Source organism: Mesoplodon mirus (genome assembly GCF_964341445.2).
Source record: "Mesoplodon mirus genome assembly, chromosome: 18".
Lineage (NCBI taxonomy): Eukaryota > Metazoa > Chordata > Mammalia > Artiodactyla > Ziphiidae > Mesoplodon > Mesoplodon mirus.
This window is the reverse complement of record NC_138994.1, coordinates 13118568-13137573: the sequence shown is the minus strand read 5'-3', so window position 1 is coordinate 13137573 and position 19006 is coordinate 13118568. Positions and strand designations below refer to the sequence as shown.

General features: G+C 60.7%; 3 protein-coding genes across 9 annotated transcripts; 1 reads left to right on the top strand and 2 right to left on the bottom strand.

The window, feature by feature from the left end:
- The first annotated feature begins 2051 nt into the window (after positions 1-2051).
- Positions 2052-2604, top strand: NPB (neuropeptide B). Its single transcript, XM_082603078.1, has 2 exons — positions 2052-2301; positions 2383-2604. The coding sequence occupies exons 1-2, from the start codon at positions 2059-2061 to the stop codon at positions 2509-2511; spliced, it is 372 nt and encodes a 123-aa protein (XP_082459204.1). The 5' UTR covers positions 2052-2058; the 3' UTR covers positions 2512-2604.
- Positions 2605-4808: 2204 nt separating this feature from the next.
- PCYT2 (phosphate cytidylyltransferase 2, ethanolamine) lies at positions 4809-12142 on the bottom strand. 6 transcript variants are annotated; one of them, XM_082603033.1, is made up of 14 exons: positions 11990-12142; positions 10068-10156; positions 9324-9485; positions 9000-9066; positions 8247-8331; positions 8033-8077; positions 7743-7796; positions 7171-7309; positions 6834-6916; positions 6507-6584; positions 6264-6329; positions 6033-6098; positions 5669-5757; positions 4809-5583 (listed from the first exon to the last, which is right to left on the bottom strand). In XM_082603033.1, exons 1-14 carry the CDS (start codon positions 12076-12078, stop codon positions 5472-5474), a joined length of 1224 nt encoding a protein of 407 aa, XP_082459159.1. In that variant the 5' UTR covers positions 12079-12142; the 3' UTR covers positions 4809-5471. The 6 variants fall into 6 exon arrangements, with proteins under 6 accessions (XP_082459159.1, XP_082459161.1, XP_082459160.1 ...); XM_082603035.1 differs by having other exon boundaries at positions 6888-6916; XM_082603034.1 differs by lacking the exon at positions 7743-7796.
- A 297-nt stretch (positions 12143-12439) lies between these two features.
- On the bottom strand, positions 12440-18919 carry SIRT7 (sirtuin 7). 2 transcript variants are annotated; one of them, XM_082603039.1, is made up of 10 exons: positions 18801-18919; positions 18593-18730; positions 18407-18511; positions 16658-16728; positions 16496-16568; positions 15060-15158; positions 14749-14985; positions 14525-14605; positions 14241-14347; positions 12440-13126 (listed from the first exon to the last, which is right to left on the bottom strand). In XM_082603039.1, exons 1-10 carry the CDS (start codon positions 18891-18893, stop codon positions 12928-12930), a joined length of 1203 nt encoding a protein of 400 aa, XP_082459165.1. In that variant the 5' UTR covers positions 18894-18919; the 3' UTR covers positions 12440-12927. The 2 variants fall into 2 exon arrangements, with proteins under 2 accessions (XP_082459165.1, XP_082459166.1); XM_082603040.1 differs by lacking the exon at positions 12440-13126 and adding an exon at positions 13145-13793.
- Between the last annotated feature and the right edge of the window lie 87 nt (positions 18920-19006).

The following is a 19006-nucleotide window of genomic DNA, read 5'->3' as shown; positions in this document are numbered from 1 at the left end:
TGGGGACCACTCTTAAGGCTGGTTGTTAGGACCCTGGCTGGACACAGCTGGTGGCCACTGCTGTGGTTCCCCCCGCCGGTGGGCCTTCCCTGAGCAGGTGCTGGTGGTGCTGAACCGGCTCTGCCAAGGCAGCAGCTGTGATGGGTTTTCTTGATCCCTTTCTCCCCTGCTCCAACTGAAAGCCAGCTCCTTGTCAGGGCTGATGTCCTTGACATTAGGATATGTGTCTGCAGGTGTCTGAGGGTCTCCCTTCCTAGGGAAGGACAGCCCTTGGAACATCTTTGAGCACTTCTGTTCCACCACAGCTCCCATGGGGTGGTGGCCGCTGGGGGGCAGCGATCCCAGACCTAATGGTCTTGTGCAGCTTCTGGATGGAGACTGCTGCAGGCTGCATGTCTTGTGAGCACTGGCTCCTTCCAGTCTATTCTCGATGACCTCCCCCCTCGGGGCCACTGTCCTGTAGCTGGTTGCTGAGCACGTTTATACTACTCTACCTGTCCCCAGTCCCCAGGCGAGAAGACTGGGCAGTGCATGGTCACCCATGTGGTACCATGCTTCCCATCTGAACATTGTGCCCAGAGGAAAGGAAGCCCTCACAGAACCTGGAGGTCATGTGCTCATTGCCCAGAAACCCAACTGCCAGGGCCCTTGTGCTGGTGTCTGTCCTGGGAAGGCACGTGGCCAGGATGTTTGGAAAGTGTCAGCAGGAGGACGGGCGGCTGAGTAAGCCTAATGGCTGACGTCACCTGCTATGTGCTCTCCATCTTGGACCCTTGGGTTCAGCCTCCTGGGTGCTCCTATTTAGCTGCCAGGTTCTAGGCAGCACCTCTACTCTAGGGGCCTGTCTACACTGTGTCTGGATCCAGGGTCACCAAGGAGTTCACAGACCAGTAGGAAGACCAGCCCTCACTGGGAAGTGGGCTATGGCAACTGTAGAGGATCCTACTGGGGGGCCTGGCCTCCATCTGGCCTACCCCCAGTCCGCCTCCCCTCCCTGGAGTTCTTCCTTCCCTGGGGAATGCTCTCCTGTGACAGGAAGTACCCACATGCCTGGGGTGCCAGACCCTGAGCCCAGCCTCCAGGCTTTTAGCCTTCGTGCACTGGGACAGGTGCACTCACCCCAGAGGGGTCCACAGCTTGCCACAGGTCACATGGTCCTCCTGGCAGGCCACTGCCACTTCCCTGCCAGGTGGGCTCCTCTCCACTCTTTCCTGGGTTCCAGCCCAGTCCTCCCAGGGCCTGCTTGGTCCCCTTGAGCTGGACACACAGCTGCCTGCCAGGCCCTGCACACACCCAGAGTCCAGCCATCTGCCCCCTCCCGGGAAGCTCAGGGGCCACACCAGGTCCTCTCAGGATCCCATAACCTCAGCTCTCTCTCCGCCATGGTGGCACAGGATCACAGCACCTGCCTTTGCAAATGCTCTCCCCTGGCTTCCCTTCATCTCTCCTGTGAGCCATTCTGCCTGTCCTGCCATCAGCTCTGAGGACCAGACCAGTTGTTGAAACTGACTTCTGCCCCCAGGCCCTCCCAGACTTCCGTGCCTCCTCAAGAAGCCCTTGTTCTCTGGTCAGTTCCCCTTTAGGGTGGGAACTGCTCGTTTGTCCCCTGGGCACAGTGCAGTCAGTGGCTCCCTCTCCAGCCTCATGAGTGCTGGGGACCTCCGGGGGTGACTCGGGGCTGGGGCGCCATCGGACTGGTTGAGGGTTCAGTGCAGCACTGCTGCCCCTGCTCCCACTGAGGCCAGACCCAGCAGGGACCAAGGTTGGTGGGAGAGGCCTGGGGGCCGCCGCCCAGTAAGAGCAGGCAGGGTCAGAAACGGGGAGGTGGGCCGGGGTGGGGGAGAAGGGGGCGTCTCATCACCACCAAGCTCTCAACCATCTGTTCCTCCAGCGCGCCCCTGTGCCCAATAGGCGCCGACCCCATGGGGCTTCTCCCTCTGGGATGGGGAAGCCCCTGCGTCCCAGCGTCCGCCCTCGCGCCTCGCCCCGCCCAGCCGCAGATATAAGGCGCCGGTGCTGCTGTTTCGCGCCCCGCCGCCCGCCGCCACCCGCGTCCCCATGGCTGGGCTCGCGATGCTGGTGGCCGCCGCCTTGGCGCTGTGCCTACTGCTGGCGCCCCCCGGCCTCGCGTGGTACAAGCAGGCGGCGGGGCCGGGCTACTACTCCGTGGGCCGCGCGGCGGGGCTGTTGTCCGGCTTCCGCAGGTCGCCGCACGCGCGGCGCTCCGAGCCCCCCGTGGGCACGGGACCCCCGGGACGGGCTGGCGCCTTCCCGGAGCTGCGCCCCAGCCTGCGGAGCCTCGTGAGTACTGGGCGCTGGAGGGTGCGGGGCGCGGGGCGCTGGAGGGGTGCGGGCGCCCCCTCATCCTCCCCCCGCCCCCAGGCCGTGTGCGTCGAGGACGTTACCCCGAACCTGCAGAGCTGCGAGCGGCTCCCCGACGGCCGAGCCATCTTCCAGTGCAAGGCCGACGTCTTCCTGTCATTCCGCGCCGCGGACTGTCGCAGCACGTGAACCCCGACCCCGGAACGTGGACCTCACTTGGCTCCCGCGGGCACACCCTGGGGCCCGCCCTTGCCCCAGATGGTACCCAGTACCGCCCACCCATCCCCATAGTAAATGGCTTAATGAATGAGACTCGCAGCCTCTGTGGGGGGGTGGGCAGCAGACGGAGTGGGCAAGTACCTGTGAATCTCCAAACCGGACTCTGGCCATCTAGGAGCACAGACAGCAACTAGAGCCCTCAGGCCAACAGGCTTCACTGAAACACCTGCACAGGAGCTCCCAAACCCCACTGCTGGCAAAATGCTGCTGGGCCTCCAGCTGTATCGGCCCCAGACATCTTCTGGAGCCCCACATCTGGCTCTGCAAGGCTGCTCTCCATGTCCCCCACCTCCAGCCCTTGCCCGACACCTCCCTGCCTTTGTCCACGCAGCTCCTGGATCCTCCTAGGAGGTGGTGCCTGGGTTGCCCACTAGCCATCAAGTCTGTTAGGGCCAGCTCAAATGTCCTGCCTTATAAAAGCTTCCCCTGAACACTCCACACTGGGAGGCCCTCCTGCCTCAAATCCTCGGTTTCTTGAGACCAAAGATCTCCCTTACCAGAGGGGCAGCTCTGGGGTCACTCTTCTTGGAGCCCCCCAAAATTCTTCAAAGTACACAGCACAGGACAATACTTGTGCCAAGTGAATTAATGAATAGGCTGGGCCCAGCAGGAGTGGGAGAGCAGCCAGATGTGCAGCTCCAGGACCAGGAGGGGCTGCACCAGGTGGATGACAAAGCTGGGTGCCACCACAGCTGAGTCCTGAATCTGACGTCAGGCAGCTGGCTCCTCCCAGGCCTGGGAGCTCTTTGTTCAGCCCTCCCTAGACCCACAGGGAAGCAGATATCCCCAAAGCAATGGGTGCTGCCCCACCTTGAGGAGGGAGGAGCTGTGTAGGGCCAAAGTTCCTGAGCACAGCTGCCTTGTGCCAGCCTCCCCCCACCTCACACTCAGGCTAATTCCCTAATTCACTTGTGGGGATCTTAGCAGGTTGATTTGCCCTCCCCACCCCCAATGAAGTTGACTTGAGTCCTTGGCCTGAGCCCTGGTCCCAGAGGTCTGCAGCCTGTCTCAGTGCTGTCCCCCACCCCAATGGGGCCTTGCCAGCTGGGCCTCAGGGGGCCCAAGGGAGCTGGACCCACCGGCCCTCCACTTAGGCTGGGGGTGGGACCCGCAATCCTGCTGCACCTGGGTGGACCAGTCTCTGGAGGCACCCACCTCCTGGACCCACAGGCCCCGAGTCTCCTCCGTGGCTCGCCTGGGGCTTCCTGACTGCTGCTGCGGACTGTCCCCCAGTCCTCACCTTGTGGTGCCACCCAGCAGGGGGTTCTCAGCAGGCCTAGGGCTGACTCCAGTCTCAAGAGGAACCCTCCGGCCACTCCTGTGTCCCACCCTCACATCAGAGTCTACAGGGGACTGGCTGATCCCTGCCTCCCAGGGATCCGAGCATGGGAAAGTCTGGCATCACTGGGCTCCTGAAATTGGGGGCCCAGGTGGGGCGGGGGTGCAGGGAGGGCCCTGTGCCTCTCATAGCTTAGTGAGCTCCCCCCACTCGAGGAGGGAACAAAGGAAGCAGGGCAGCAGCTGCCTGGCCAGGGTGCGTGCACCGCAGTCCCCCACTGCAGCTTCCTGCACGGGTTCTAGGCTGGCCCTTGAGGACCAAAAGAAAGGACAGGCCCACCTTCCAGAAGGAGTGAACGCTGGCCAGGGGCTCCCATGGGGCCAGGCCACAGGGTACTCCAGCCCCATCTGGCTCAGCAGCTGCAGGGCAGAGGCCATTTTGGAGGAAACTGGCAGAGGACTGAAAAAACATCACAGTCCTCACTCTTGACCACCAGAGCCATAAACCACTGCCACTGTCCCCCCCCCCATCAAGAGGTGACCGGGGTCAGCACCCTGCAGCCACTGCACTACAAGCGTACTCTGCCTTGGGTGCAGAAGACCCTGAGATTATGGGGGTCGGGCCAGGGAGCAGCCCCTAATTCCTTCCTGGATCAGGTAGCTCTATGTGGGCTGCGGGGTGTCGGCCTCTCATTTTCCCCATGACAGACCCTGGGGCCAAAGGTACTGTTGGTCCTTGCCTCCCTCTTTTTTTGTCACCTGCCACGTGGGAGGCAGCTGGAGGTGTCTGGGGGCCCAGATCTGGGGGGGTTCCTCACTGCCGTCAAGCTGCCTGCTGGCCCCCTCCTTGCTGGGTGGGCAGTGGGGAGCAGGGCCAAGGTGGTGGGTTTCCTGGTCCTGCCCTGCAGGATGGAGAGCCTGAGGCAGAGTACCTCCCAGCAGGTTTATTCGGTTGCACACCAGCTGGTCAGGTACAAAACCGAGAACAGTCTGTGGGGAGGCTGGCCCGGGAAGCAGGGGGCACAGCATCCGGGCGTCAGGCCCCGGGGCACCAGGGACACACTGCAGGGCAGAGGCCGCTCACGTGGGAGGCGGCATGGTCTGCACTCCGAGGAGGAAAGGGGGTGGGCCCCAGGGTCACTGCTCCCTGAAGCTGGCTCCCACGGAGGCCGGGTGGGCAGGAAGGCCACCGCCTCGAGCTGGGCGGTGGGGGGCATCCAGGGTCTGCAGGAGCTTCCTGGGGGCAGATTGGGGAGCAGCAGCAGAGCCGGAAGGATGGAAACTGGGCCTTCCCTGGCACGCAGGGTGGCACCCCTCTGTTGAAGGTGCCCCCTGCTCATCCTGCCTGTTGGGCTGCTCCACTGTGCTGGATCCCCTCACTGTGCAGCTCAGCAGGAAGGGCAGGAGGGCCTGCTGCGAGACGGACACCTCACGGGCAGGGTGAAAGGCAGTGTCCTCCACACCGGCCCTTCCACGGCCGGGTGGTTGGAAAGGAGGGCACCGCAGCTTTGTTAAAAACCGAGTCAAGCTCTCGAGGCAGGGCTGGGCCAGGGCCAGCACTCGGGGGGCCCTTGGCGACCTCTCCCCTCTGGTCAGAAGTCACAGTCGCTCTCCCTCTCGGGCCGCGCCTCCTGCTGCCTCATGGCCTCCAGGAAGGCCAGCTCCTTGGCCTCCTTCTTCTGGTTCCGGGCCTCGTACTCCAGCCTGGGGGCCAGGTGGGGATGAGTGGTGCACCCACACCCAGGCCTCAGCGGCTCCCCGTGCCCCTAGCAGCCTGGCGGAGACTCACCTGTTCTTGATGATGCGCTGGACAATGAGATCCGTGGTGAGATCATTCCCACTGTCGATCTGACAGAAAATACCCCTTCTTTTGGGCTCCTGGAGGCCAGGAGGAGGAAGAGGTGAGAGCCCTCCTTTGGACCCCAAGAAGACTGCCCTGCTGCACTGGCTCAGAGAGTTCCCACCCCACTGTGGTGGGGGCAGTTATTCCCACCCGTTAGCAACCTGCCTCCTTAAGCCGTGAGGCCATCAGCGTGGCAGCTGTCACCCCGCCCATTTCCCAGACAGGCATGATGAGGCGTGGGGGCGTTAGGTGGCTGGGAAGCATCAGACAGTGGCCACCTCATGTCTGTCGAGGGCCCAGCATGACCCACCTCATATGGGTCGGAGCCATCCTTGTCAGGCACGATTTCTGTCTTCCCGTGACACACCAGGTCCACCTGGGGAGGAGGCGGGGGTCAGGGCGCCCTCCCAGCATCTCCCCCCATGGTCCCCTGCCCCCAGAAGGCCCTTTCCAGGGAAGCAGCCTGGGCTCAAAGAGCTGGCCTGGCGCCACTCAGTTAAGAGCCTCCCTGGAAGCTGCCTGCCAGGAGCCCCGTCCTCACCTTGAAGTGATCCAGGAGCTCTGCTGTGACTGAGTACGGGGCCCCAATCACCACTTCGGACACGTACTGGGCGGAAAGGGAGCACAGCTGGTTAGATGGACCTCACCAGGCTGCAGGTAGGGGCTGAGAGGCAGCATGGTGAAGCCCCAGACTCCTGTACCCTGGGGAGGGTTCTGGGGAGGAGCAGCTCCAGCCTGGGAAGGAGGCGCCGCTGGGCCCGCCCGCCTGCCCGCCTGCTCTCACCCGGCAGGCCAGCACGCTCAGGGTCCGCTCGTGCAGGTTCATGATGGGGTAATTCTTCCCTTTGTAGTGGTTGACCTCCTAGAGCCACAGCAAGGTTGGGTCAGGCGGTGACCTCGGGGGTGGGCTGGGGTGGGAGTGAGGCCGTGCTCCCTCCCAGCAATCTCTCGTGGGGCATCTGCCAGTGTGGGGAAGCCCTGGATGGGAGGCTCTCCCTGGGCTTCTCCCTGGGAAGAGGCCCAAGCTTGCCATCTATGCCTCACCTGTGCCCAACCCCAACCCTAGGAGCCCCTCCAAAGCCCCCACGCTACCGGCTGCCCGGGGTGAGACCTGGTCAAAGTGCAAGCCGGCGATGACGTAAGGCCTCTCTGCCAGGCCATGTACCTTCTCCAGGAAGTCCACGTGCCCGATGTCTGCACCCAGGTTAAGGACCGAGGAACTAACGAGGAGCGGCCACCCACAGAAGCAGGGGCTCGGACAGGTACCTTCCCACCCACCTGCTCATGCCTCTCCATGCTGATAGCGGTGCCCCTGCACCCCACCCCAATCCTGGGCCTTCGAGAGTCAGGGAGGCCCCTCTAGCCCCCACAGCCCACTGGGGCAGATGTGGAAACGCACAGAAAAGGCCTGGGGCAGGGACAGCCTCCCACCCAGTCCCAGAGGATACGGAACAGATCAAAAGCACCAGCCACGTAAATGACCGTCTCCCCTGGCTGGGGCTCCTTCCCCGAGGCAAACTGGATGATCTTCTGGGATGTCTGTAAAAACTGGGACACCCCCGTCCAAGGGTTCCGCCCCCCAGGACACTGTAAGCCAAGAACAACCTGGTCAGCAACAGAGGCCTCGCAGGCACGTCCCTTGCCCATCCTTGGGCCTGCCCGCATCCGCCTGTCAGTCTGCTCTGGGTGGCACAGGTGTGAGATGGCGGGGGCAGGCATGGGGGCTATAGGCCGGGACTCCAAACCCCTAGCCACAACCTGCCACTCGCTTGTTGCTCTGCTGTTGTTTCCAGGCAGACATCTCAGGCAGGGATGCCGAGGGCTGGCTGGCAGGTGCCTGGTTCACACCACCACCAGGCTGGGCGGGGCCGCTATGGCCGGTGGTACTGGGGTTCTGCCCCATGGCCACAGCAGGCGCTGCAGCCAACACCACCTTGGCCTGGCAACGAACCCGCTAAGAAGAGGCCAGCGGACACGGCCCTCGTGGGGACCTGGCACCCTGAGGCCACCGTCTGGTCACCTGGGAGGAGCCTCCTGAGCAAAGTGTCTCCCTGGAGGGTGTCGGGTGAGAGAGCTACAGAGGGAGAGAGGACCAGGCCACCTGGTTAGAGACCCCTCGTTCGCGGGCAGTCCTCACTCCTCCTCCACGCAGTGGCCGCTGGGACCGGCCAGCCAGCAAGACCAGCGGTCAGTACCCGGTCAGTGTCCAGAAAGCGGGGAGCAGGGTAGAGGGAAAGGCTCCAGGCCAACCTTTCCCCAGGGGTGGCCTGGGGGTTGGGCAGCGGCCTGGACAGCACAGGCGACACTCACCTTGCCAAAGCTGTCTGCGTACTCCCGGTACTCGGAGGACATCTCCTGCACGGAACGGCAGGGGGTTGAGGGGCCTTGCCCTCCAGACGCAACCAACCCCAGGACACCGAAGCTTGCTGTCCTAGTGCCCACTGCGGGGCAAGGGTGGGGTAGGCGATCCCTCCCTCCCAGCCCTGGGACCTCGGGGATTCCACTCTGGCCCCCAAAGACTCACCTGGCTGCTGTGATGGGCCTTGGTCACGAGCAGCATGCGGCCAACGAGGTCTGTGGTGGACACCCCCTGGGTGCGCTTGCATTCTCTGGGAAAAGAGCTGGGGTTGGGGCTCTCATCCTGGGACACACCTGCAAGGCTACACCTCCTACGGGCACCTAAGTTACCCCACCTAAGGGCAACTCTGCTTGTGGCTGATTCTACCGTGGCCCAGCCCCCAGCCATGCTGTGCACAGGCCCAGGCGTCTCCTCGCCACTCTCAGCCACAACAAAAAACCAAGACCAGGAGAGTGGAGGGACCACTGAAATTTTATCAACCAACGGAAATGACCGGACAGAAGAACGCTGTCACCAAGCCCCAAGTTCACAGTGTTGGGGTGAGCAGGCCATACAGAGGTGGCTCTGGTCCTGTTCTGTCCACTGACGCCCAGGTCCTGCCTCACCACACACTCCCTGCCAAGGGAACCCCAGGCTTCACTGCCCCACTCGAGCCGCTGGCCACACTGGCCTTTTCAATTAAAGTGACTCAAATAAAAGCCAGTTCCCCAGTCATACCCCATGTTACCCCTGCTTAGCAGCTGCCCGTGGCCAGTAGCTACCGTACTGGGCGGTGCAGATGTATGGCACCCTCAGCTCCAGTCCAGGCCACGAGAAACAGGCCGTGGCCCGGACGCTGCCCTCACAGGCAGAAGGAGCTCGATGGGAGCTGGGAGCCCCGCTCCTCGAAAAGCGGGGCACTCAGCAAGTAGAGCTTACCTATACCTCCCAGCCTGCTTCACTTCCTCGTAGGTGTCCCGGCCATCTACAGTCAGCGTGATATCATCTAAGGGGTGACACGCACACGAGAACAAGAATCTTAACCCAAAGCCATGAAGACCTCCAGGCCCACACCCCGGCTCCAGGCCTGCCCTGGTGTGCGTGCGCTCCTTTCTGGGGAAGGACCCAGAGCTTCCTCAGACCCTCAAAGGGCTCTGTGCTCCCCAAAGTGTGAGGAGGCCGGCACCTCCAGACGCCCCTCTGATGGTCAGGTCTGGAGCTGCCCAAGTGCCCTGCCCCGGGGGCTGTGCCCTGCCGACTCACTGCCGTGGACGCAGAAGTCGCAGCTGTACTTGTCCAGCGTCTCCAGCGTGGTGACATAGGGGGCTGCTGGCACCACCTCGTCCACCCACTTGATGGCCTGCACCATCTTGTACCTTTCCTCCTGAGTGAACACCGGGGGCCCCTTGTGCTTGGCGATCTCCTCTAGGGAGAGAGAAGAGGGCAAAGGACGAGGTGGGTGACCCCTGGAAGGCTGGCCACAGGCTCACTGGCTCCTCCTCAGAAGTCCCCTCCCAGAAGCGAGCAGGGTCTGCGGCCACAGGAGGGCTCACGGTGGGAGGCTGCCTCTCATCGGGGCCTCAGCCCACGAGGCAGGACCACAAGGAGCAGCCCCGCTCTGTCCTCTGCGAGCCGGTACAGGCGCTGCGGACGCACTTGCTGGGTGACTGCACGCCCCTCACCCGCAGCCAACCAGAGCTCCAGGTTCGGTCCGGGGCTCCCTGTGACGGCTGGGCGCTCTGTCCTCTAAGGCCCCGAGAGCCAGGAAGCGGGTAGGAAGTGGACGGCATACCTGGACTGATCCACTGGACCACCCCTGCCCTCCAAGCTCATGACAGGATGCAAGACGGGAAAGCTCTGGATGGCGTGGCCTGCGCCGGGGTTGGGGCGAGCCTGTGGAGCTGCACTTCTGGGGAGGACGGCTGGGCCTGGTCTTACCCACCACGGGGACCTGTGCCGTCTGTCACGGGCGTGGGGGAGGAGGGTGGGCCTGGCAGCCCGGCTTACCGTCAGTGTGTACACCCACGATGAGGTGGTCACCCATGGCCCGGGCCTGGCGCAGCTGGTTGGAGTGGCCGTAATGTACCATGTCATAGCTGTGGAGAGGGCAGGGCCATCATCCCACTGTTGGGGGTGCAGTCTTGCTCCTCTGCAGTGTCCTTAGGAAGCCCTCTGAGAAGCCACCAGTGAGGAACTGCTCCCAGGGTTTGGTTGGGCCTGGGCTTTCAGAGGGGTGGGGTGCTCAGCTCTCCTCATTACTGGTCCCTGGGCTCAAGGTCAAACTGAGTGAGCATGGCTGTGGCCGGGGACAAGGCCTGGTGAGTGCACAGAACAGCCCCTGCTCCCCACACCTGGGACAGCACTCTGCCCTCAGCCCCTCCCCTTCCCAAATACAAACTGTCACAGGCAGTCCCTTTGAGAGGTAATAGAAACCAATGTTAGTTCAGGGGTGGACTGGGCTCTGTACTACCGTGAAACAGCCAGACAGTCCCGGGGGCCAACACGAAACAAAGTCCAGCCAATGAACAAGGGCAGTCACTGGCTTTAGAAACCCTGCCTGCTCCCCAAGGCCTCTGGAAACTCAGTGAGGCTTTGCTCTCTGGGGCCAACAACCACCTCCCTATCGCCTGGTTCTAGAGCTTTCATCCTCAAATCCAAGCCTGGTTAAGAGTGAACTCTCAGCTGAAGGCCACACACAGCACCGCAGCTCCACTCGGGTTGCCATGTGTGGCGGAGAGGACCTCCACTTCTCTGTGGGCCCTGAGGTGGGCCCTCATGCTCACTCTGCTTCTTCCCAGCCTTGTATTGCCCTCTGAGTAGGTGGAGCTGTCCCTGCTTCTCCAGGTGACCCAGGTGTACAAAAACCATTCTACTCAGCACCACCTGCTAGCCCCACCCCAGCACATCAGGCCCCAGCAGACAAGCCTGTGGGGCACAGGGCTCTGGTCCTGGGCTAAGGGAAGAGGGAAGTCCAAATTCAGGAGCCTGGCAGGCCCTTGTGCCCACTGGACAGGCTGGGCAGAAGGAGGGTGCACGGCACAGAATGCAGGGTGAACCTGGGTCCAGGCTGTATCCCAGTCACTGTGGCCTGTGGCTGTGGCCTGCTGGGGCAGGGGCCAGGCCTGGTCAGGGCCAAGGTCAGAGTCAACGGACAGGAAGCCACGCCCCCTCCACAAGGTGACTCAGGTGCAGGCCCAGGAGTACGGCAGCCCCACTTGCTGGCCGCTGAAGCCCTGGGCTAGCCAGATGTTTTTCTTTCTCTGCTTCCATCAAATAAGGTCTGAGGAAGCATCCAAGACGTCAAGTTATCACTAGAGGTTCACTTTCCTCCTGTCTGCTGACAGCCTCAAACCTATCTCAACACCACTCCAGCTGTCTGGCTTGCCAGAAAAGAGGACAGTTGGGCACTGTAGCCCTCCTCAGATGGACCCAGGAGCCTGGGGGCTTCACTAGGGTCTTACTCAGACCGGGCAATGCCTGCGCTGACGCTTGCCCAGATACCTAGGAGAACCTTCCTGGTTTTGTGCTGGCAAGCCGGGAGCCGGACAGGGGGAACTCTGGGAAGACATTTTGGGTGCACGGCTCCTTCGGAGAAAGAGAGCTCCTAGGGCACTAAAATGATTAAAGTCATCAAGGTTAGACACGCAACTTTGGCCACTATCGTGCACGAGTTAGGCAGGTGGGACCGCCTGGCTGGGTCTCCGGCTTAAAGGCAAACGTGAGAGAAGGAGCGTCCGGGGAAGGCGCTCATGTAGGGATCCGCAGAAAGACTTCAGCAACCCTCAGCCGCGCTGCCCGCGGCGACGCGGTGGCCCGGGTTCCAGGCGTCCTACGCGGCCGAGGCGCCGTCCGCCCCGCGCTAGCCGTCCGCCCGACCCCGGCGAAGGCGACCACAGCTGTCACCGTGGCCCCGCCCGCCCCGCACTCACCAGCCGTCGCACCACACCCGCACGGCGCGCCTGCCCCCTGGACCCGGCCGCTCTGCGCCGCCTGCCTCCCCGTGTCCGTTCCGGATCATGGCCCCGAACCGGCAGCACAGCACGGCCGGTTCCCCACTCCCATCCGCCACAGCTCGCGCACGCACGCGCCGTCACGCGGGCCTCACCCGCCTCTCACAGCCAATGCCGAGCGCCGCCCCGCCCCGCGCGCGGAGCCCCGCCCCCTCACCTCCCTCGCGCGGCCAATGGCGAGCCCCGCCCGGGCCGGGCCCCGCCCCTCCGCTCCCGGCCAATGGCCTGCGCCCACCAGCCCTCAACTCCCACCTGGAGCGGCGGTTGGGGGCAGGACCACGTGGGGCGCATCCGCCCCTCCAGGAGTCTCGCCGGGCGCCCGCTCCCACCCACCGCTTCAGAAAGGCAGTCACTCGGTGACACGAGGAAGACAGTGCAGAGATGTTTAATAACAATAAAAAGGCCTGCTGAGAGCCAAGGCTCAAAAACCACTCCTTTGCAGCATACCCAATACAGAAAAAGGCTTCTATAAATTTAACATTTTTAGTAAGAAGTGGTAGAAATAGAGTTGAGGCCCCTGAGACTAGCCTAGTGAATGAGGTAAGGCAGCCGTGTGCTTCCTCTTTGCTGGCCAGGTGTGAAATAACCCGAGTCCTGTTTTCACAGAGGGTGTGGCTGCCACCTCTTTAGAAGAGGCTGCTTGGGCGAGGTGTCTTCCATCATTAGGCCCATGCGGGGGGCAACCACAGCAGTGCAAGGGAGCTTTCCACAATGACAAATGGCTAAACATGTCAGGGTGAGAATGTCACCCCCAGAGAATTCCAGGGGCAGTGCTGGCCTTAACAGTGCCACTTGCCCCTGAAGAAGAGTGCCGGCCATTTGCAAAGTGCCATCATTGTTCTCGGTCAAGCAACAGGTTACGTTACTTTCTTCCTTTTTGTGCGCTTGGTGCAGCCCCTGCCAAACCAGCCGCCCAGGACAGGGGCTGAGCTAAGTGGTGCACCCCGGTCCCCAGGCCCAGGTTCTTCTCGACTTCTGCACAGCGACTTGCGACTGTGGCTGCCTTCTTCACCCGCACGCAGGGGAGTGGCCAGTGTGAAGATGGGGTCCTGCCACCTACGCAAAGGGAAAGCTGGGTCAGGCGTGCCTGGGAGCCCCTCACAATCACAACCCGCCCCAGGACGGGAAAGCTGACTGAGGTCACCCTGCGTCCCTCCCACGTCTTAACCATGGCTGGGCTTTGCTCAGTGGTAGCTCCAGAACATCTGCGAGAGGGGTAAGCTCCGCGAGTAACTCAAAGGCCAGCACCCAGACTAGCCCAGCCTCTGCAGAACTCAGTCCTCGTCGGTGATTGAGGGGGCTGTGCACACACGGGGTAGGGCGGCAGTAGCCCCAGGAGGGGTGAGTCACTAGCCACCTCTGGGTCCCCCCTGTCACTTGTACGGCCAGGGACAGGCAGACCAGACCCTCTTCCCCTTCCCAGACTGCAGGACTCGACGGGAGGGAAGCTGACTAGGGAGGCGCGGCCTAAACACTACACCGTGAAGAGATCATGTGTCTGAGATGTAGAACCACATATCATAAACTTAATATACAGATAAGCACTGATAAAGAAAATGAGCTAAGTTAATGTGAAAAAAAAAAAAAGTACAGTACACAACAGGCCCACATTACAGAACACCACAAACATAACATACAAGAATTGCCAGGCCCAGAAGGTGAAGGGATCCTTAATTCTCCAACCCTTTGATTAAAAGAAGTTATTGATTTCCCCTATAAGACCCTGAAAATTCACAGAGAAAGAAAGTGTAAACTTTTCACTCAATACACACACCACATCTAAATTATCACAAATTCTGTATTAAGGCACAATTTGTTTAAGCTTCCCCAAAGTATTCCAGCTCCCCAAGCCAAGTGCACCCAGATTCTGATGAGCAGAGTTGCTGAGAGCACATCCCTTCAAGGCACCTTCCCGTCCAGGCTGCCTGAGGTGAAGGGGGACATCCAGGCGTGCCCTGGCAGATTCCCTCTCCCCGCAGGAATCACGCCAGCCAGGACACCTCAGCCAATGCTGGGGCTGGTCCCTGCAGAGGCCACCACACTGCAGTCACGCCTCAGATGCCATCTGCCACAGCTCAGAGCTTTCTCTACACTCAGCTCACAAAAGACAACAGACACAACCCATCCACACAGCGGCAGGGAAGTGGGGGATGTGTCTGTGCCCCCTCACCTGCTGTAGCGGGGGATCTCCAGGCCCAGATCATCCATGAGGAGCCGCATGACATCATCACACTTTCCGTGCAGCTTCAGGGCAGCCCAGTCATCCTTCGGGGTCCACTGGGGACAGGAGAAGGTAAGTGAGGACAGCACCTCACTCCTTCCCAATGGCCTGCTGGCCTTGGCCCCTACTCAGCCAGACCTCGTGGTGCATTAGCGTGGGACATAAATGTCCCAGGGATTGCTGGCTCTCCTAAGGCCCAGGTCTAAGGAGGCACCTCTGAGCACCTGAGTTACCTGCAAGTTCACAATGTAGAGCTTGGGCCGCCGGCTGGGGGGCTTGGTCATGCACCAGAGGTGTGGATACTTCTTTAGAACCTGCGGGAACGGATGGATGGACAGACAGACCACACACACACACACACCAGGGAAGGAGGCTACAGGAAGCTGGGGTCTAAGGCTGAGCTGGACAGCTGCAGGCAGGCTCACCCCTGTTCCCATCCACAGTGCCATTCGCATACCTTTAAGCTGGAGCCTAAGCACAGGATTGTGTCTGCTCTGTTGGCAGCCTGGGTGGCCGCCTCCCAGTTCAGAGGCTGTCCCAATGTCCCCCTCTCCCCAAAGTGCACGATGGTGTCCCGGAGCTGGGCCCCGCACTTGTGGCAGGTGCGGCCGGTCTGGTGTCGGTGCAGGGCGGTGCGCTCCGTCACATCAAACACCCGCACATACTCCCTGTTGGGAGTGCAGGCTGTGCAGACCTGAGGAGAGTAGGGCCCTGTGAGCAGGAGCCACTGGCCTGCCCAGGCCCCCGAGTCCCAGAGGGACCGCTCACTTCGATATACATGTTCCCGTGGAGCTCCGACATGGCTGTGCGAGGCAGCCCGCTCCGCAGGTGGAGCCCGTCACAGTTCTGAGACACCACGTGCTGCACCTGGAAGGGCGACAGTGGCAGTCAGCAGGAGGAAGGGGGGAAGCAGCACTCAGGAGTGAAACCATACCGAGCCCTGCCCACCCCAGAGCCCCCAAACCAGCGGCAACTCCGACCCTGCACAAAGCATCGAAGGCAAACCCAGGGCAGCAGGCTGGTCCCAGCAGGACTCAGGAGGCTCCGGTGGGGAGGGCACTGGGCCCGCCCCCAACGACTCAGAAGCCCTAGGAGCCCCCAGGAGGGCAAATGTTTGCACCGCCCCCTCTTGGCTGGAAAGGAGCTTGGGGCCCAAACTGATGCTCTCTTGGGTCATCACGCTTCAGGTCCTTGAAGGCCCAGGAGGCTCGACCCCTTCCCCACTCGGTTGCAGGTGCTTAGCAGAGGATCTCCAGAGGTTTCCTACTAGCCTCCCCTGTATCTAGGTGGCTCCTGAGGTCTGTGGGAAAAATGCAAGAGAAACACAAGGGGAAGGGGCTACCCTCACGAGCTCTGGGCCTGTGTGGAGAGGCTGCCCTCTACTCTTGGAGAGGAAACACAGGAGGAGTAGAGGTAGGCTCAAACCAGGAATCTAAACTGCTTGGTGGGCACTCATCTCAGGGTCCACTAGCTGATGGAAGTAGGATGCAGTTGTCACCTGGGCACCAAGGTGGCCCTCCCGGTCCTCGCCGTGGACCCAGTGAGTACAATCAGCCCTCCGTATCCGACGGTTCTACATCCACAGATTCAACCAACCAAAGATCAAAAATATTCAGGGAAAAAAAATCCAGAAAGTTCCAAAAAGCAAAACTTGAACTTGCCACACGCTGGCAAGTATCTGTGTAGCATTTACATTGTATTTATAACTGTTTAAGTGGCACTGACATTTTATTAGGTATTACAACTCATTCAGAGATGATTTAAAGTATAGGGGTGGGGAGCACTTCCCTGGTGGCGAGTGGTTAAGAATCCGCCTGCCAATGCAGGGGACGTGGGTTCGAGCCCTGGTCCAGGAAGATCCCACATGCCACGGAGCCACTAAGCCTGCGCGCCTAGAGCCTGAACTCCGCAACAAGAGAAGCCACCGCAGCGAGAAGCCTGCGCACCGCGACGAGGAGTATAGCCCCTGGTCGTCGCAACTAGAGAAAAGCCCGCTCGCAGCAACGAAGACCCAACGCAGCCAAAAATAAAATAAATTTATTTTAAAAATAAATAAATAAGTAAATAATAAAGTATGGGGGGAGGTGTGCAGGTTATATACAAACACTACGCCATTTTATACAAGGGACTTGAGCACCCTCAGCTTTTGGTATCCAAGGGGGACACCGAAGGATGGCTGTACACCAGCCACCCTGGGCTCTTACCAGCTTCTGCTCGTGTAAGCAGGCGATGCTCATGTGGGTGAGGGTCGGCTCGGCCTCACTCAGGTCAGCAGCACTGTCAGGTAGAAGGGAAATGAAGGTTTGGAGAGCTTCAAGGTCAGGTCCCTGCTCAACTAGGTGGGAAGGCTGTGGTAGGCTGCTTACCTAATGCTTCTTCCTTTCTGAAGCAGCGTCCACACTCCATTAGGACCCCGGTAATCTGGGATAGAAGCTGCCTGCAGGTTCAGAAAAGAAATAAGCCCAGTGAAAAGACATCACTGTAGGCACTGGCAGAATTCCCAATAATTTCTCCCAGCACTTTGAGAAGTGCTGGCCCACAGACTGGCCTCAATTCGTTCCTCAGGCTGAGCATTTCCTAGTCTAACCTGTCCTCCCAGATGGAGGGCACCCCCTGTGGCTCCTTCCCTCTGCCAGGACCCCTGCACCCAAACCTGGTCCAGCTCATCCTTCTAGGCTCCAAGGAGCCCTGCCCGCCCTGGGAGACTCTCTAGCATGTAGTACAGCCTGGGCTCTGTGGCCATGTCTGTCCTCATACTGAGAGGGAGGACTGGTTAGGCTCACTGCACACCTCCCTCCACGTTCTCACATCCTGATGCTGTGTTTCCTGGCCTACCTTCACACGGACTAACCTCTTCAATGAGATAAACATTACTGAATTTCCCAAGTTCCCAATACAGTGAAACAGAGCCACCCCGAGAGAAGAAAACAGAGAGTGTGCCAGGATCAAGGTGCCCTGTGCTTCCTGAGGTGTGAGTGACCTCCCTTGTAGGGAGCCCTGTCTCTTCCCTGTTGCTAAAGCTCAGAAAAATGCCCACCTGACCAATGGGTCTGACTCACATGGAAAAAGGGAACCTCAAACAGTAACACTCAGAGCAAATTAGTGAACAGCATGTGGCTTTCGTAGCTGCTTACAGTTCTTTAAAAGGTGGTATTCCTGCTTTTACATAATCTAATGACAAGAGTTCACATGTGCCAGGGCTCCAGGTGTTGATAAGTTAAAGCAGTTAACACACCTCACACATTCTCGCTACTGGGCTTCTTCAGTCATCCCTGTATGGAGTGTCTTACTTCGTAAGTGTCTGTAAAATCTCACCCACCCTTCAAGGCCCAGGCTCAATGCCACCTCTCACAAAAAAACCACCAGATGGGTTCCCAGCTCTCAGAGACCACAGAGGGCGTATCCGGATTTCTATTCTAGCAGCCTATCACAGCCAGCTTCACATTACAGTCATTCGTTTATAGGGTTTATTATCATCACCTACGGACCTCTCCACAGAAATCCTTGCTATTCACCTCTGCTGGGCCTACATGTAGGTCACACTCAACTTGCACCCAGCAATTAAACAACGTGCTATCCACACTGTCAAAGCTAGTCACATTCTACCACCCAGGTAGCTTCCTGATAAAACGTATCGAAAGCCAAAGCATTTCTCTTCCTTACCTGGTGCACTCTAATGCATACTGCCTTGTATTCCACTTACCTTACTTCAACATTCAGGACACACAACGAATGGGGAATCAGAAGGTAGTTTGGGGTTTAGCTCTGCCAATATAACCTTGGGACAAGCACCAAACCATTACATCCCGTTTTTATCCCTCTTCCTTTCCTGTTTCTAACTGGGTACAATACAATATTCAAGCATTTAAGAACGTTTATCTACTTAGCGAAGTTCCAAAGAGTCATTCTGAGTTTCTCTAAGAAAAGAAAGACCCTCAAGAGGTGCTTTTAAGGCGAGCTTTTGCGAATCGGTACTGTTGCTTCACAGAATACGGTGCTCGGTGCTGGGGTCCGACACCCAGAAGGGGGCGCCCCACGCCCGCCCCCGGCGGTCCGTGTTTCGCACAACCTGGGAGCCGAGCCGGGGCGCGGCCGTCCCCGCCTCGTCTCCTTACCGTGCTGATCCCCGCGCCCGTGTAGACGACCAGGTGCTTGGCGTTGCGGACGGCGCTAGCCAGCTCCCGGACTTTCCTCCGCAGCTCCTCCGGGTCGTCGCACACCTGCCGAGACGCCGAAGCCGGTCGTGAGCCGGCCCCGGCCCGCCCGCGCCCGCGCCCGGCCCGCCCGCACCCCGGACTCGCCTCCTCCTGCCGCCGCTTCAGGCCCTCGCGCCGCCTGCTCCGACCCTGCAGCTCGGTCACCAGGTCCTCGCTCTCGGCCAGGAGCCGGCCCTCCTCCGCGCTGCGCTCGGCCGCCGCCTTCCCCAGGATGCGCGACACCTGCGGGCGCGGGGCAGGCGGTGAGGGCGGCGCGGACTGGGGGCGCGGCGCGGGGCGGGCAACGCCGTACCTGGCGGAGGCGCTCCCTCTGCTGCTCCTCCCGCAGCCTCCGGACCCGCTCCGCCGCCTTGCGCTCCGACCGGCTCAGACCCCCGGCGGCCATCTCTCCCGGGGAGACTCGCGCTTCCGCTTCCGCCTCCCGGCAGGCCGCGCGCCGACACATGCGCGCGAGGCCCGCCCCGCCCTTCCGCCCCGCCCTTGCGTCGCCCCAAGGAA

Excerpts from the sequence above, each read along its gene's own strand:
- NPB (XM_082603078.1), top strand. The coding sequence starts at position 2,059 with ATGGCTGGGCTCGCGATGCTGGTGGCCGCCGCCTTGGCGCTGTGCCTA. Across the intron at positions 2,302-2,382 it reads GCCCCAGCCTGCGGAGCCTC|GCCGTGTGCGTCGAGGACGT; the intron begins GTGAGTACTGGG and ends CCCCGCCCCCAG.
- PCYT2 (XM_082603033.1), bottom strand. The coding sequence starts at position 12,078 with ATGATCCGGAACGGACACGGGGAGGCAGGCGGCGCAGAGCGGCCGGGT. Across the intron at positions 7,310-7,742 it reads GCTCAGGAGGCTCCTCCCAG|TGTCCTGGGGGGCGGAACCC; the intron begins GTGACCAGACGG and ends CTTGGCTTACAG. Across the intron at positions 5,758-6,032 it reads ATGGCTCCGACCCATATGAG|GAGCCCAAAAGAAGGGGTAT; the intron begins GTGGGTCATGCT and ends CCTGGCCTCCAG.
- SIRT7 (XM_082603039.1), bottom strand. The coding sequence starts at position 18,893 with ATGGCCGCCGGGGGTCTGAGCCGGTCGGAGCGCAAGGCGGCGGAGCGG. Across the intron at positions 18,731-18,800 it reads AGAGGGAGCGCCTCCGCCAG|GTGTCGCGCATCCTGGGGAA; the intron begins GTACGGCGTTGC and ends CCGCGCCCGCAG. Across the intron at positions 14,348-14,524 it reads TCTACATTGTGAACTTGCAG|TGGACCCCGAAGGATGACTG; the intron begins GTAACTCAGGTG and ends TCCTGTCCCCAG.